This window comes from Amblyraja radiata, chromosome 10 (assembly GCF_010909765.2).
Source record: "Amblyraja radiata isolate CabotCenter1 chromosome 10, sAmbRad1.1.pri, whole genome shotgun sequence".
NCBI classification, from domain to species: Eukaryota; Metazoa; Chordata; class Chondrichthyes; order Rajiformes; family Rajidae; genus Amblyraja; species Amblyraja radiata.
In genome coordinates this window covers 62,727,107-62,742,217 of record NC_045965.1, presented here as the reverse complement: position 1 = coordinate 62,742,217, position 15,111 = coordinate 62,727,107, and the positions used below count along the sequence as shown (strand labels likewise).

The following is a 15,111-nucleotide window of genomic DNA, read 5'->3' as shown; positions in this document are numbered from 1 at the left end:
CACAAATTCTCAACTCTCCGGGTGATTCCACAAGTTCACAACTCTCTTATTCCCCCAGTGACTTGCTTTTAGCATTGATGGAAGGACTCGAGTCCTTTGAAAGTTTAGAAGGATGAGGGGACACCTCATTGAAACATACTGAATAGTGAAAGGCTTGGACAGAGTGGATGTGGAGAGGATGTTTCCACTAGTGGGAGAGTCTAGGTCTAGAGGTCACAGCCTCAGAATTAAAGGACGTTCGTTTAGGAAGGAGATGAGGAGGAATTCCTTTAGTCAGATGGTGGTGAATCTGTGGAATTCATTGCCACAGAAGGCTGTGGAGGCCAAGTCAATGGATATTTTTAAGGCAGAGATAGATAGATAGATTCTTGATTAGTACGGGTGTCGAGGGTTATGGGGAGAAGGCAGGAAAATGGGATTAGGAGGGAGAAATAGATCAGGCATGATCGAATGGCGGAGTAGACTTGACGGGCCGAATGGCCTTATTCTACTATCACTGATGACCTTATGAGTCTTTGTTACCTGTCATCTTGGGGACGTACGCCTTCTTCAGTTCGTTGGAGTTATCTTCCTCTTCCTCATCTGAAGCAAGGAGTTGGCGATACTGAAATGAATGGAGTGGGAAGATGTTGAGAGTCAGTCTCACTGCAGCGTTACACAGCCTTGCTCAGTATCTGGGGCTGGTGTTGATGATGATGATGCGTCGACCTTACAGCAAGGGTGACCTTGAAGATGTGTCGGAAGGAACCGCAGACGCCGGTTTACACCGAAGGTGGACACGAAATGCTGGGGTAACTCAGCGGGTCCGGCAGCATCTCTGGAGAGAAGGGAATGAATGGGCGACGTTCCTGGTCGAGACCCTTCAACGTCACCTATTTCTTTCCTCCAGAGATGCTGCCTGACCAGCTGAGTTTCTCCAGCATCTTCCATGGAGTTGGCCGAACCGGGAACCATGAAAAGCCGACTCAGTCAAAGCGGGCTGGTACTTGAATCCGTGAGTTATGTATTTTACCAGTGTCTTAGGAGATGTGAACAGGAGATGGAAGCAAGGAGGCTTGAATCTTGAGCGAAACACAAACTGCTGGGGTAACTCAGCGGGTCAGGGTCAGCAGCGTCTGTGGCGGGGGAATGGATTGGTGACGTTTCGGGGGCAGGACCCTTTCTTCAGTCCCGACCTGCCCATTCTCTCCAGAGATTTCCTCTTCAGACTGAAGGAGAGTCCCGACCTGAAACGCCGCCTGGCCTCTCCCTCCACGGACGCTGCCCGACCCGCTGAGATTACTCCAGCACTTTGTGTGTCTGGGGAGACGTAGCACTGGCAGTATTTGTACACCCACACAAGGGTTGGGCATAGGGAAGCGTTAAACCGGTAGTGGCTGGGAAACTGGAGCCCATCCATTACTGTGAAGGTGAATGTAGCTGCAGATCTCACAGGGTGAATTCCCGGCCCAGCTCACTGGGGCGGCACGGTGGCGCAGCGGTAGAGTTGCTGCCTTACAGCACCAGAGACCCGGGTTCCATCCTGACTACGGGAGCTGTCTGTACAGAGCTTGTACATTCTCCTACTACCATCTACCTCAATGGTGATCCTCGGACTATCCTTGACTTTGCTGGCTTTACCTTGCACTAAACTTTATTATGTGCACCTCGGTATATAGAAACATAGAAAATATGCTTCTCATTTCGGATATCAGCTGTGGCTCAGCTGGTGGAGTCCTTGCTTCTGATGAAAGGCAGAGTTCAAGACTGAGAGAACTGCCTAATAACACTGTCAAATAAAACAACAAGTGCTGGAGTAACCCAGCGGGCCAGGCAGCATCTCTGGAGAACATGGACAGGTGACTTTTCACAGAGTGCTGGAGTAACTCAGCGGGCCAGGCAGCATCTCTGCAAAACATGGACAGGTGACATAGAAACATAGAAAATAGGTGTAGGAGGAGGCCATTCAGCCCTTCGAGCCAGCACCGCCATTCATTGTGATCATGGCTGATCGTCCCCTATCAATAATCCGTGCCTGCCTTCTCCCCATATCCCTTGATTCCACTAGCCCCTAGAGCTCTATCTAACTCTCTCTTAAGTCCATCCAGTGATTTGGCCTCCACTGCCCTCTGCGGCAGGGAATTCCATAAATTCACAACTCTCTGGGTGAAACGTTTTTTTCTTACCTCAGTCTTAAATGGCCTCCCCTTTATTCTAAGACTGTGGCCCCTGGTTCTGGACTCGCCCAACATTGGGAAAAAATTTCCTGCATCTAGCTTGTCCAGTCCTTTTATAATTTTATATTTCACGTGACAATAAACTGAACTGAACTGAACTCGCCTTGACCACGTGGGTTTTCTCTTGAAAGACTTGTCCCACCCCAGTCATTCCCTCATCTCCCTGCTCCCATCTGTCAGATGTTACAGAGGATAGACACAAAATGCTGGAGTAACTCAACGGGACAGGCAGCATCTCTTCTTTGAAAAAAGGTCCTGACCCGAAACGCACCCGTTCCTTCTCTCCAGAGATGCTGGCCGTCCCGCTGAGTTACTCCAGCATTTTGTGTCTGCCTTCAGTTTAAACCAGCATCTGCAGTTCCTTCCTATTGTAATGCTTTATTTTTAATTGTCGACTGTGTACATCGTGTTTTTATCCTTGCGTGCCAGGCACCAAAGCAAATCCCTCGTATGTATACATACTTGGCTAGTAAAATGGATTCTGTTCTATTCTATCCTACACAGAAGGGACAGAAGCTTGAAAGCGCACACCACACCAGACTCAGGAACAGCTTCTTCCCCCTCTGTTATCAGGCTTCTGAACGGTCCTTCCATAAGAAACATAGAAACATAGAAACATAGAAATTAGGTGCAGGAGTAGGCCATTCGGCCCTTCGAGCCTGCACCGCCATTCAATATGACCATGGCTGATCATCCAACTCAGTATCCTGTACCTGCCTTCTCTCCATACCCTCTGATCCCCTTAGCCACAAGGGCCACATCTAACTCCCTCTTAAATATAGCCAATGAACTGGCCTCAACTACCTTCTGTGGCAGAGAGTTCCAGAGATTCACCACTCTCTGTGTGAAAAAAGTTCTTCTCATCTCGGTTTTAAAGGATTTCCCCCTTATCCTTAAGCTGTGACCCCTTGTCCTGGACTAGCTAGGGTACTAGCGACCCGACTTCGGAGCCACGGAGGCTCGGCCCCGGGAGGGCGGTTGATCCGGTGGGTTTGACCGCCCCGGGCCGCGGAGTTTGAACCGGTCCGTTCGCGGAGCTCGGATTCAGCCACGGGACTTACCATCACTCGGCGGGGTCACAACATCGGAAGCCTGGATCGCCTCAACGCAGAGGGAGAGCAAGGAGGGGAGAGACAAGGACTTTGGGACTTTTACCTTCCATCACAGTGAGGAGGTGCCTGGTGGACTCACTGTGGGGGATGTTAAACTGTGTCGAGTGTGCGTTTTGTTGTTTTATTCTATGTTATGACTGCAAGGTTAACCCATTTTGTTGTACTGTAAATGGGCAATGACGATAAAGTTGAATCTAATCTACTGTCCGTGTGAGAAAGAAGTGCAGATGCTGGATAAAATTGAAGGTAGACACAAAAAGCTGGAGTAACTCAGCAGGACAGGCAGCATCTATGGAGAGAAGGAATGGGTGACGTTTCGGGTCGAGACCCTTCTTCAGACTGATGTCAGGGGGGGAGGGGAAACGATCACATCCGATTCACCTCTACCACATTGCGGACATTGGACTTTGTCTCTGGAACTGATGCGCTACAATGCTGAGAACCATATTCTATATTTCCCTGTACTCTGTATCTTCCCCTTTTGCTCTATCTATTGTACATGAGTTGGACCTGGCTGTCTTTATGGAAAGTATTATCTCATTTGATAGGACAACATGCAAAACAATGCATTTCACTGTACAGGTGACAATAGCTTAGTTGTAGTCTATTGTCATGTGTACCAAGGTACAGTGGAAAGCTTTTTGTGCAGGAAGGAACTGCAGATGCTGGTTTACACCAAAGATGGACACAAAATGCTGGAGTAACTCAGCGGGCCAGGCAGCATCTCTGGAGAAAAAGGGGCAGGTGACGCTTCGGGTCGAGACCCTTCTTCGGACTGAGAGTCGGGGGGAGAGGGAAACCAGAGATATGAAAAGGTACAGAACGCATCAGAGCCGGCACCGATGATCCAGGAAGGATGAAGCCCACAATGGTCCATTGTTGGCTAGGAAGAGGTGATAACGAAGGGATACGACCAGTGAAACTGGCAGGACAACTGGCCAAGACGGGCTGAACAAAGGAGAAATTAATATTCATACGGCTGGGTTGTATGCTGCCCAAGCGAAATATGAGGTTGCATAGAAACATAGAAAACATAGAAAATAGGTGCAGGAGGAGGCCATTCGGCCCTTCAAGCTAGCACCGCCATTCATTGTGATCATGGCTGATCATCCACAATCAGAAACCCATGCCTGCCTTCTCCCGACATCCCTTGATTCCACAATTCTATTTTAAATCCATCCAGTAAATTGGCCTCCACTGCCTTCTGTGGCAGAGAATTCTGCAAATTCACAACTCTCTGGGTGAAAGAGTTTGTTTCTCATCTCAGTTTTAAATGGCTTCCCCTTTATCCTTAGACTGTGGCCGCTGGTTCTGGACTCGCCCAACATTGGGAACATTTTTCCTGCATCTAGCTTGTCCAGTCCTTTTATAATTGTATACGTTCCTACGTTGCGTGCTGACAAGTCCGAAACTAAACCAACGCCAACATTGAACAGCAGCCTAAAGCAAGGCCAATTAATTAATGGTAGACAAAAATGCTGGAGAAACTCAGCGGGTGAGGCAGCATCTATGGAGCGAAGGAAATAGGTGACGTTTCTTCAGTCTGAAGAAGGGTCTCGACCCGAAACGTCACCTATTCCTTCGCTCCATAGATGTTGCCTCACCTGCTGAGTTTCTCCCACATTTTTGTCTACCTTCGATTTGTCCAGCATCTGCAGTTCTTTCTTAACCAATTAATTAACGCTGGCTTTGCCACCGAAGACCGGATCTCGTGTTAAAAGAAGAGAATAGACAGGCTCCATGTTAAAGCTACGAAGCGGACTTGGGTCAGTTCGTTGGGATGAAGGCAGCAGAAAGCAAATATGACTTAAAGGCCAAGTGACCTCCTGTTTTATCTTTGTCCATTCTTTCTCCTTCTTATACTGTTCATTCCTCCTCTTCTTCTCTTCTCCCGTTCTCCTCTGGCTCCTCTCCTCCCGAGCTTTCTGCATGGCTTCGAACTTAGTCTTAACATCACCCTTGGCCGTCTTTGGCACGTATGATTTATGAACAGATTTAGATGCAGATAGAAGTCTCTATGAGGGTGAAGGAGAGACAGGAAGACAGAGAGAGGGAGAGAGGGAGAGAGAGAGAGAGAGAGAGAGAGAGGGAGAGAGGGAGAGAGGAGAGAGAGAAGGGGAAAAAAGGAAACCAGATGAATGAAGGCATCAAAGCAAAGATAATCGAATGGGCGTGATTACAGCTAATTTACAGAATGAAGCATTATCACTTTGGCTACCTAATTAGAGTCAGAGTCTTAGAGGGTGGAAACAGCCCAACTTGCCCACTCCGACAACATGTCCCATCTACACTGCATTTGGCCCATAGCTCTCTAAACCTGTCCTATCCATGTCCCTGTACAAATGTTTCTTAAACGTTGGGATAGTCCCAGCCTCAACTACCTCCTCCGGCAGCTCGTTCCATACACCCACCCGGACAGGGATGGGACACTCGGGAGGGGACTGGGACGGTCCTGTAGCAGTTCAACAGCGCTTGCAGCGCCGGAGACCCGGGTTCGATCCTGACTACGGATGAAACGCAGGTCTGTATACATGCAGCAGCACAGTTGCCGAGAATGTTTATCGCGAGTGACCTTTGACAAATCCCATGATTCCTTGCGCTTTTCGGAATACCGAACTCACTTATCAACTTGACTTGGTTTGAATAACATTTTGATTAATATACAGACCAAATGAATCGTTAGTTACTGATAACTATAATCCTCTAATTCCACATACACTTCCTCCAACATTCTCACCCCCACCCTCCTCTGTTTTATTAATGTCATCCACTTAGTCCAGAAATAACAGCGTCACTCCTCAACGGTTACTGTTTTTGAGAAGATCTAAATTTGGGGCGGGCATGGTGGCGCAGCGGTAGAGTTGCAGCCTCACAGCGCCAGGGATCTGGGTTCGATCCTGACCACGGGTGCTGTCTTTACGGAGTCTGTACGTTCCCCCCGTGACCTGCGAGGGTTTTCTCCGGGTGCTCCGGTTTCCTCCCACACTCCAAGATGCGTAGGCTAAATTGGCTGGGTGTAATAGTACGTTGTCCGTAGTGTGTGCAGTACAGTGTTCGTGTGCGGGGATCTCTGGTCGGTGCGGACTTGGTGGACCGAATGGCCTGTTTCCGCTCTGTATCTTGGAACTAAACTAAACATTTGGGTAGGTAATTGAATAGGAAAGGGGAGAAGAATTTGGGCAAAGGGGGCTAACGTGAGGAGGCAACACAGGAGCCACGGACAAGGTGAGCAGCCAGGGGCCACTTCTGTGCACCAGACTGATTCCTGGGATGTCAGGACTTTCATATGAAGAAAGACTGGATAGACTCGACTTGTACTCGCTAGAATTTAGAAGATTGAGGGGGGATCGTATAGAAACTTACAAAATTCTTAAGGGGTTGGACAGGCTAGATGCAGGAAGATTATTCCCGATGTTGGGGAAGTCCAGAACAAGGGGTCACAGTTTAAGGATAAAGGGGAAATCCTTTAGGACCGAGATGAGAAAAACATTTTTCACACAGTGAGTGGTGAATCTCTGGAATTCTCTGCCACAGAAGGTAGTTGAGGCCAGTTCATTGGCTATATTTAAGAGGGAGTTAGATGTGGCCCTTGTGGTTAAAGGGATCAGGGGGTATGGAGAGAAGGCAGGTACAGGATACTGAGTTGGATGATCAGCCATGATCATATTGAATGGCGGTGCAGGCTCGAAGGGCCGAATGGCCTACTCCTGCACCTATTTTCTATGTTTCTATGTATGTTTCTATAATTCTATAATTAATTCTATAAAACCCAGTGACAAAATTAGCAATGGTCTCAAAATTCCTCAGCATCAGGATAGGCGCCCTTGGTAAACATTGATATATTCAGATAGATTATTGACTTGATGTTGGAAATTTGTGGGTTGGACAACTAGTGAAGCATTAGTCATGTGCTCAAATGCACTTGCGCGAGGTGGTGGTAGTCCCGACTGGATGTTCTTTGGAACAGACACGCCCAGATCTGTGGCTGATTCACTGGAGATTGACTATTCTCCCTGTGTGCATCGATCGCATCCATTCATAACTCCCAGTCGCAGTTGCAAGCCAGTAAATACGTGCTGGCTTGCACGAATTTACATTCGCATCAAGCAAACTCAACCTACAAACCCGCACGTCATTGGAGTGCGGGAGGAAACCGAAGATCTCGGACAAAACCCACGCAGATCACGGGGGGAATGTACAAACTCCGTACAGACAGCGCCCGCAGTCGGGATCGAACCCGGGTCTCCGGCGCTGCATTCGCTGTAAGGCAGCGACTCTACTGCTGCGCCACCGTGACCGCCCTTAAACATTTAAAAGCATTGTATCTGTCTCAAATGAGCGGCCATCTTAAGAGGCGTGTAATTCATGCAACACGACTCGAAGAATCTATCTACCTCTGCATCTAAATGATTCATCTTCCCTGCCGTGAAAGAGGAGTTTTAATGACTCTTACCTTTTGGAGAGAAAAACTAATTGTGCCATATCTTTGCATTAAATGGACAACCACTTAATATTGAACAATGACCACTGGTTCTAGACTCTCCCACAAAATATTCTGCCCTCCGTATGTTCCCCTTTGCTCTGTCTAGTGCACTTGCGTTTGAACTGATCGTATTTAGTTTAGTTTAGTTTAGAGATACAGAGTGGAAACAGGCCTGTCGGCCCAGCGAGTCTGTGCCGACCAGCGATCCCAGTACGCAAACACTATCCTACGCACACCAGGGACATTGTGCAATTTTACCGTAGCCAATTAACCTACAAACCTGTGCGGCTTTGGAGTGTGGGAGGAAACCAGAGCACCCGGAGAAAACCCACATGGTCAAAGGGTCCGTGCAGACAGCACCCGTAGTCAGGATCGAACCCGGGTCTCTGGCGCTGTGAAGCAGCAACCATTTGGTTTATGCATGGGCCGGAGGGCCTGTTTCGATGCTGTATCTCTAAACTAAACTAAACTAAACGGCACAAACTCGGAGAATAGTTCACGGGACCGCTGGAGAGGCTGATGACAAGGCAAAACACAGTGCTGTCGGACTGGAGTCACGTGAAGTTCAGTTACATTTCTTAACAATTGTCACAATCTGAAGGGTAATACGACGTTGAATAGATGGGTTGTAGTGGGGCGTTGAGAACTGCAGCCATTCTCTGCGCGGATGGAGACTATTTGCATCACAGTCTCTTGCCCAGAGTAAGTGAATCGAGGACCAGAGGACATAGGTTGATGGTGAAGGGGGAAAGATTTAATAGGAATCTGATGGGTAACTTTTTTCGCACAAAGGGTGGTGGGTGTATGGAACGAGCTGCCAGCGGAGGTAGTTGAAGCAGGGACTATCCCAACGTTTAAGAAACAGTTAGACAGGTACATGGATGGGGACAGGTTTGGAGGGATATGGATCAAACATGGGCAGGTGGGACATGTTGGCCGGTGTGGGCAAGTTGGGCCGAAGGGCCTGTTTCAACGCTGTATCACTCTATCATTCTATGACTCTATGACTCTAAAGTGGTCGTAGATTTTTTTTTAATGCTTTCAATAGACAATAGACAATAGGTGCAGGAGTAGGCCATTTGGCCCTTCGAGCCAGCAGCGCCATTCAATGTGATCATGGCTGATCATCCCCAATCAGTACCCCGTTCCTGCCTTCTCCCCATATCCCCTGACTCCGCTATCTTTAAGAGCCCTATCTAGCTCTCTCTTGAAAGCATCCAGAGAACCTGCTTCCACCGCCCTCTGAGGCAGAGAATTCCACAGACTCACCACTCTCTGTGAGAAAAAGTGTTTCCTCGTCTCCGTTCTAAATGGCTTAAGCCTTATTCTTAAACTGTGGCCCCTGGTTCTGGTCTCCCCCAACATCGGGAACATGTTTCCTGCCTCTAGCGTGTCCAAGCCCTTAACAATCTTATATGTTTCAATGAGATATCCTCTCATCCTTCTAAACTCCAGAGTGTACAAGCCCAGCTGCTCCATTCTCTCAGCATATGACAGTCCCGCCATCCTGGGAATTAACCTTGTAAACCTACGCTGCACTCCCTCAATAGCAAGAATGTCCTTCCGCAAATTCGGGGACCAAAATAGCGTGAAGTGTAGATGGAGTTATTGTTGCTGCCTCTTTAAAATAGGATGCATGAAGATTTATCAATCCCTGAACGACCTTCACAATAGTTGCAACTTGCAATTAGGAGACAACATTGGATGAGAAAGTAGTTTCACAAACACAGAGGATCGTGAATTTAAACAAGCAAAGCCCCTACACTATTAATAAAGCACAGCGTAATCAAAAGAATATTGGAGGGAGTTCTGATCTATTATTTGCACCCCAAACTATCCTGTGTTGCATTCAGGACTTTGAGCTTTTGTGCACTGATTATTATTTTTTAAATTTGTTGATTTTGGTTTGTTATGTTATCTATACGTTGACCAGTTATCTCTGTTATTGATGTCACCAGAGACCCACACCACCCTGGCCACACACCTATTGCACCCCTGCCATCGGGAAGAAGGTACAGGAGCCCGAAAACTGTAATGTCCAGGTTCAGGAACAGCTTCCTCCCTGCAGCCATCAGGCTATTAAACACTACAACCTCAAATAAGCTCTGAACTACCATAGACTATTATTGGTATAATTGGTATATTATTGTTTGTTTGTTATTCATGTGTACGTATGTGAGCCCGTGTGTGTGTATATGTGTGTGTGTGTGTGTGTGTGTGTGCGTGTGCGTGTGTGTGTGTGTATATATGTGCGTGTGTGTGTGTGTATGTGTGTGTGTGTGTGTGTGAATATGCGTGTGCGTGTGTGTGTGTGTATATGTGTGTGTATATATGTATGTGTGTGTATGTGTGTGTGTATATGTGTGTGTGTGTGTGTGTGTGTGTGTGTGTGTGTGTGTGTGTGTGTGTGTGTGTGTGTGTGTGTGTGTGTGTGTGTGTGTGTGTGTGTGTGTGTTATGGGCCTGTCCCACTTAGGCAACTCTTTAGGCGACTGCCAGCGACTAGTTTTAATGGAATTCACCTACGACACCTGGCAACAACCTACGTCAACCTACGATACACCTACGACACACCTACGATACACCTACGATACACCTACGACACACCTACGATACACCTACGATACACCTACGACACGCCTACGATACACCTACGATACACCTACGACAGCACCTACGACAGCACCTATGACAACCTACGACAGCACCTACGACAGCACCTACGATACACCTATGACAACCTACGACAGCACCTACAGCAACCTACGACAACAAAAATAGTCACCACTGCCGCCAAAAATTTTCAACATGCGACTATTGCAGTCGCCCAAAAAAGGCCCAGTGTGTGTGTACATTGCATATATGTGTGTACGAGCATGTGTATATACACACACACTGAACTTTTTCTCCTCGTCTATTATATAGTTTACAGCGGACGATGTTTACATATTGTGTTGTGCTGCAGCAAGTAAGAATGTCATTGTTCTATCTGGGACACGTGACAATGGAACACTCTTGTCGCTCGAGTTCCATGCTTACAGACCTTTATAGTGATTGACCGATTCTTGATCGGTACGGGTGTCAGGGGTTACGGGGAGAAGGCAGGAGAATGGGGTTGAGAGGGAGAGATAGATCAGCCATGATTGAATGGCGGAGTGGACTCGATGGGCCAAATAGCCTAATTCTGCTCCTACAGTATGTCTTGCAAACCTGTGACCTGTTATGCTGCTGCAAGTAATGCAGTGCATACGACAATTGAATACCCTTGGACCTGATTTTGAATCATTTCCTGTCTGCCTAACTGTGTGCTTTTGTCCAAGGCTGTGTTCGGAAGCAAGTGGTATGTTGGCCTTGAGTATGTGAGATAAGATATCTTTCTGGTGCTATATAGAGGTCTGATGAGATCACATCCAGAATACTGTGTACAGATCCTACCCAAGTAAGGATGTACTTTGGAGGGAGGGAGTGCAGTGAAAGTTCAAACGGAGAGCGAATGGATTTATTCACATATAACAGTACAGCACAAGAACAGGCCCTTCGGCCCCCCAATGTCCGTGCTGTACACGAGGTCATAGCCTCAGAATTAAAGGGCGCTCGTTTAGAAAGGAGGTGAGGAGGAACTTCTTTAGTCGGAGGGTAGTTAATCGGTGGAACTCATTGCCACAGAGGGCTGTGGAGGTCAAGTCAGTGGATATTTTTAAGGCAGAGATAGACAAATTCTTGATTAGACCGGGTGTCGAGAGTTGTTGGGGAGAAGGCAGGAAAATGGGATTAGGAGGCAGAGATAGGCCATGATTGAATAATGGCGGACTGGACTCGATGGGCCGAATGGTCTAATTCTACTCGTATAACTTGTGAACGGTGCCAAATTAGAAACATAGAAACATAGAAAATAGGTGCAGGGGTAGGCCATTCGGCCCTTAGTTCGAGGAATTAAACTAATCCCTTCTGCCTACATATGATACGTAAACTTCCCTTTCCTGCATATTCACCTTCCCATTTTAAAACATCTCTGTAACGCCACTAATGTCCCTGCCTCTACCACCACCCCTGGCAGCGAGTTCCAGGCACCCACCACCCTTTGTGTAAAAAAAATCCCTGACCTGCGCATCTCCTTAAAACTGTGCCCCTCTCACCTCAAAGCTGTGCCCTCTCATAGTTGACATTTGCCATCCTGCAACATATTTCAGGTGTTCCTGGTGGCGGCGCGACTCGTTGCAGCGGCCCCTACAGCCTGTCTGGCTTTTTTTTATTTTTGTCTAGTTAAATGTAGTGTTTGGTGTTTTTTAATACTGGTTTTAAATGTGTATATGTGGGGGGCGGGGGAAACTAATTAAAATCTCTTCCCTGTCTGGGAGACCCGACCTTTTCCCTGTCGGGTCTCCGTTGTCGTTGGGGCCTAGCACCGTGGAGCGGCCTCCACCCTGATCGACCCGGGGGCTCGGGAGACTGCGAGCTGCGGACTACTCACCATCGTGGGGCTGGCCGGCCTCGGAGCGTGGGGAGCGGTGGTGACTCGCTGCTGCGACTCGACTCCTGGGGCTCGGAGGCTCCAGCAACGCAGCCGCAGGTCCGGTGGACTGGGACATCGGGAGCTCGCGGGTCCGGGGGGAGAGAGAGACCGCTTCCCGGAGCTCCCGCAACGCGACTTCTCCAGCCCGTGTCGCGGGGTTGGAACGACCCGGACCGGGACCGTACATCATCTGGCGCGGCTTCATGGCCGTGGGACTCACCATCGCCCGTGGGGGCTCCAACCTTGTACTTCAGACCGGGAGCGGGGCCGTAAATCGCCCCGCGCGGCCTAAAATGGCCATGGGACTTATCATCGCCCGCCTGGGGCTTGGACATCGGGAGAGAAATTGAGAGCAGGGGAGAGAAAAGACTTTGCCTTCCATCACAGTGGGTTCACTGTGATGGATGTTTGTGTGAACTTAATTGTGTGTATGTCTGTAGGACATTGTTTTTGTTTGTATGGCTGTGGAAACAAAATTTCGTTTGAGTCTCACTGGGGCTCAAATGACAATAAATTTGTATTGTATTGTATAACTTCCTCAAACTCAACAGCGATAAGACAGAATTCCTCCTCATAGGCTCCAAAGCCACACTCAGCAAAATCAATAACCCCACTCTCACCATCGACGGCACCACTGTCTCCCCATCTCCCCAGGCCCGCAACCTTGGCGTGATCTTTGATTCCACCCTCTCCCTTGAGCCTCACATCCGCCATGTCATTAAAACCTCCTTCTTTCATCTCCGCAACATCGCCAAACTCAGACCCTCTCTCACACCTCCCGCTGCTGAAAGACTCATCCATGCCTTCATCTCCTCCCGACTGGACTATTGCCACTCACTTCTCCTTGGCATCAGCTCCACCTACATCAACCGACTCCAACTGGTCCAGAACGCAGCCGCCCGACTCATCACCCACACCAAATCCTGGCATCACATCACTCCAGTCCTCAAACAACTTCACTGGCTTCCCATCTCCCACCGGATCACCTACAAAATCCTGATCCTCACCTACAAAGCCCTCCACCATCTGGCCCCCCCATATCTCACTGACCTCCTCTCCCCCTACCAACCCTCACGGTCCCTCAGATCCACATCAGCCGGTCTCCTCTCCATCCACAAGTCCAACCTCCGCAGTTTTCGGGACAGAGCCTTCTCCAGGGCAGCTCCCAGGCTCTGGAACTCCTTCCCCCAACTGATCCGCAATTCCGTGTCCCTCACCATCTTCCAGTCCTGCCTCAAGACCCATCTCTTCACCTCTGCCTATCCTTAGCCCCACGTCCCCCTCCCTTTTCATCTGTGCATTAATTGCCTCATATTGTGTTTTGAATTGTATTCTGTCTTTACTTTGTGTACTAGTCATGTCTCTACTATTTATTTCATTCCCCTTACATGTTTTTCCTCTACCTGCTAAATTTTTGTAAGGTGTCCTTGAGACTCTTGAAAGGCGCCCATAAATAAAATGTATTATTATTATTATTATTATCCTGGGAAATGGGCTCCAGCTCTATACCCCCCTTGTCTCCAGAGATACTGCCTGACCCGCTGAGTTAGGACCGAGATGAGAAAATCATTTTTTACACAGAGAGTGGTGAATCTGTGGAATTCTCTGCCACAGAAGGTAGTTGAGGCCAGTTCATTGGCTATATTTAAGAGGGAGTTAGATGTGGCCCTTGTGGCTAAAGGGATCAGGGGGTATGGAGAGAAGGCAGGTACAGGATACTGAGTTGGGTGATCAGCCATGATCATATCGAATGGCGGTGCAGGCTCGAAGGGCCGAATGGCCTACTCCTGCACCTATTTTCTATGTTTCTATGTTTCTATGTTACTCCAGCACTCTTGACCTTGTCTGTGTGTGGGCAGGATGTTGAGACATCATGGGTTGCTGTTAAACTTTGATTGATACAAGGGAGGGGAACCTTCTCTGTGATACCCAGAAGACTCGATGGGCTGAATGGCCTACTCCGGCTCCAGTGACTTATGGAATGTATGGAATTCTATCTTGCTCAAGACACCATGTGCAATGATTAGTAGCGGAAACACTCGGGAGGATACACTCACCTCGGCCTTGATTGCCACGTCAGTCATGTTTGCTCCTCGCTCCGATCAGGCTTGGCTCAGATAGAAGTGGAATCTCCCTTGCTTCACACGCCTGCAGAGAAACCAGACGTTACCATGGTGAATCTGTGGAATTCTTTGTCACTGTGGAGGCCAAGTCAGTGGACACTTTTAAGGCAGGGACAGACAGATTCTTGATCAGAACGGGTGTCAAGGGTTATGGGGAGAAGGCAGGAAAATGGGATTAGGAGGCAGAGTTCAGCCATGGTTGAATAATGGCGGAGTATGGGCCGAATGGCCTCATTCTGCTCCCAAAATAAACTTGTGAACTACCGATCACTCTTCGTCCTTGCTCACGTGCCCCAACTTGATCGGAGACAGAAGGTAGACAAAAATGCTGGAGAAACTCAGCGGGTGCAGCAGCATCTATGGAGCGAAGGAAATAGGCGACGTTTCGGGCCGAAACCCTTCTTCAGACTGGGTCTGATCGGGGACAGACACAAGAATGCTGGAGTAACTCAGCGGGACAGGCAGCATCTCTGGAGAGAAGGAATGGGTGACGTTTCGGGTCGAGACCCCTTCGGCAGACTGAGGGGAGAGGGAGACGCAGAGATACGGAAGGGCACGGCGTGAAAAGGAGAGATCAAAGGTGGATGAAGATCAAGGAAAATGTAGAATAGATCATTGTTTGCGAGGGGAAGCTGACACCGAGGCGCGCAAAGATAAAATTTAAT

The 15,111-nt window shown here is 48.5% G+C and overlaps 1 protein-coding gene across 4 annotated transcripts in view; it reads right to left on the bottom strand.

Moving 5' to 3' along the window:
• nexn (nexilin F-actin binding protein) overlaps nucleotides 1-14,479 on the bottom strand; it is a 45,215-nt gene extending 30,736 nt beyond the window's left edge. For 3 of the 4 annotated variants that reach the window (XM_033029039.1, XM_033029041.1, XM_033029042.1), the window contains exons 1-3: nucleotides 14,381-14,479; nucleotides 5,152-5,343; nucleotides 523-604 (exon numbers count right to left, since the gene is read on the bottom strand). In XM_033029039.1, coding sequence (XP_032884930.1) covers nucleotides 523-604; nucleotides 5,152-5,343; nucleotides 14,381-14,407 — 301 coding nt within the window. In that variant the 5' untranslated portion in view covers nucleotides 14,408-14,479. The remainder of the gene's footprint in view (nucleotides 1-522; nucleotides 605-5,151; nucleotides 5,344-14,380) is intronic. The other variant, XM_033029043.1, reaches the window with a different exon arrangement.
• Nucleotides 14,480-15,111: the final 632 nt, after the last annotated feature.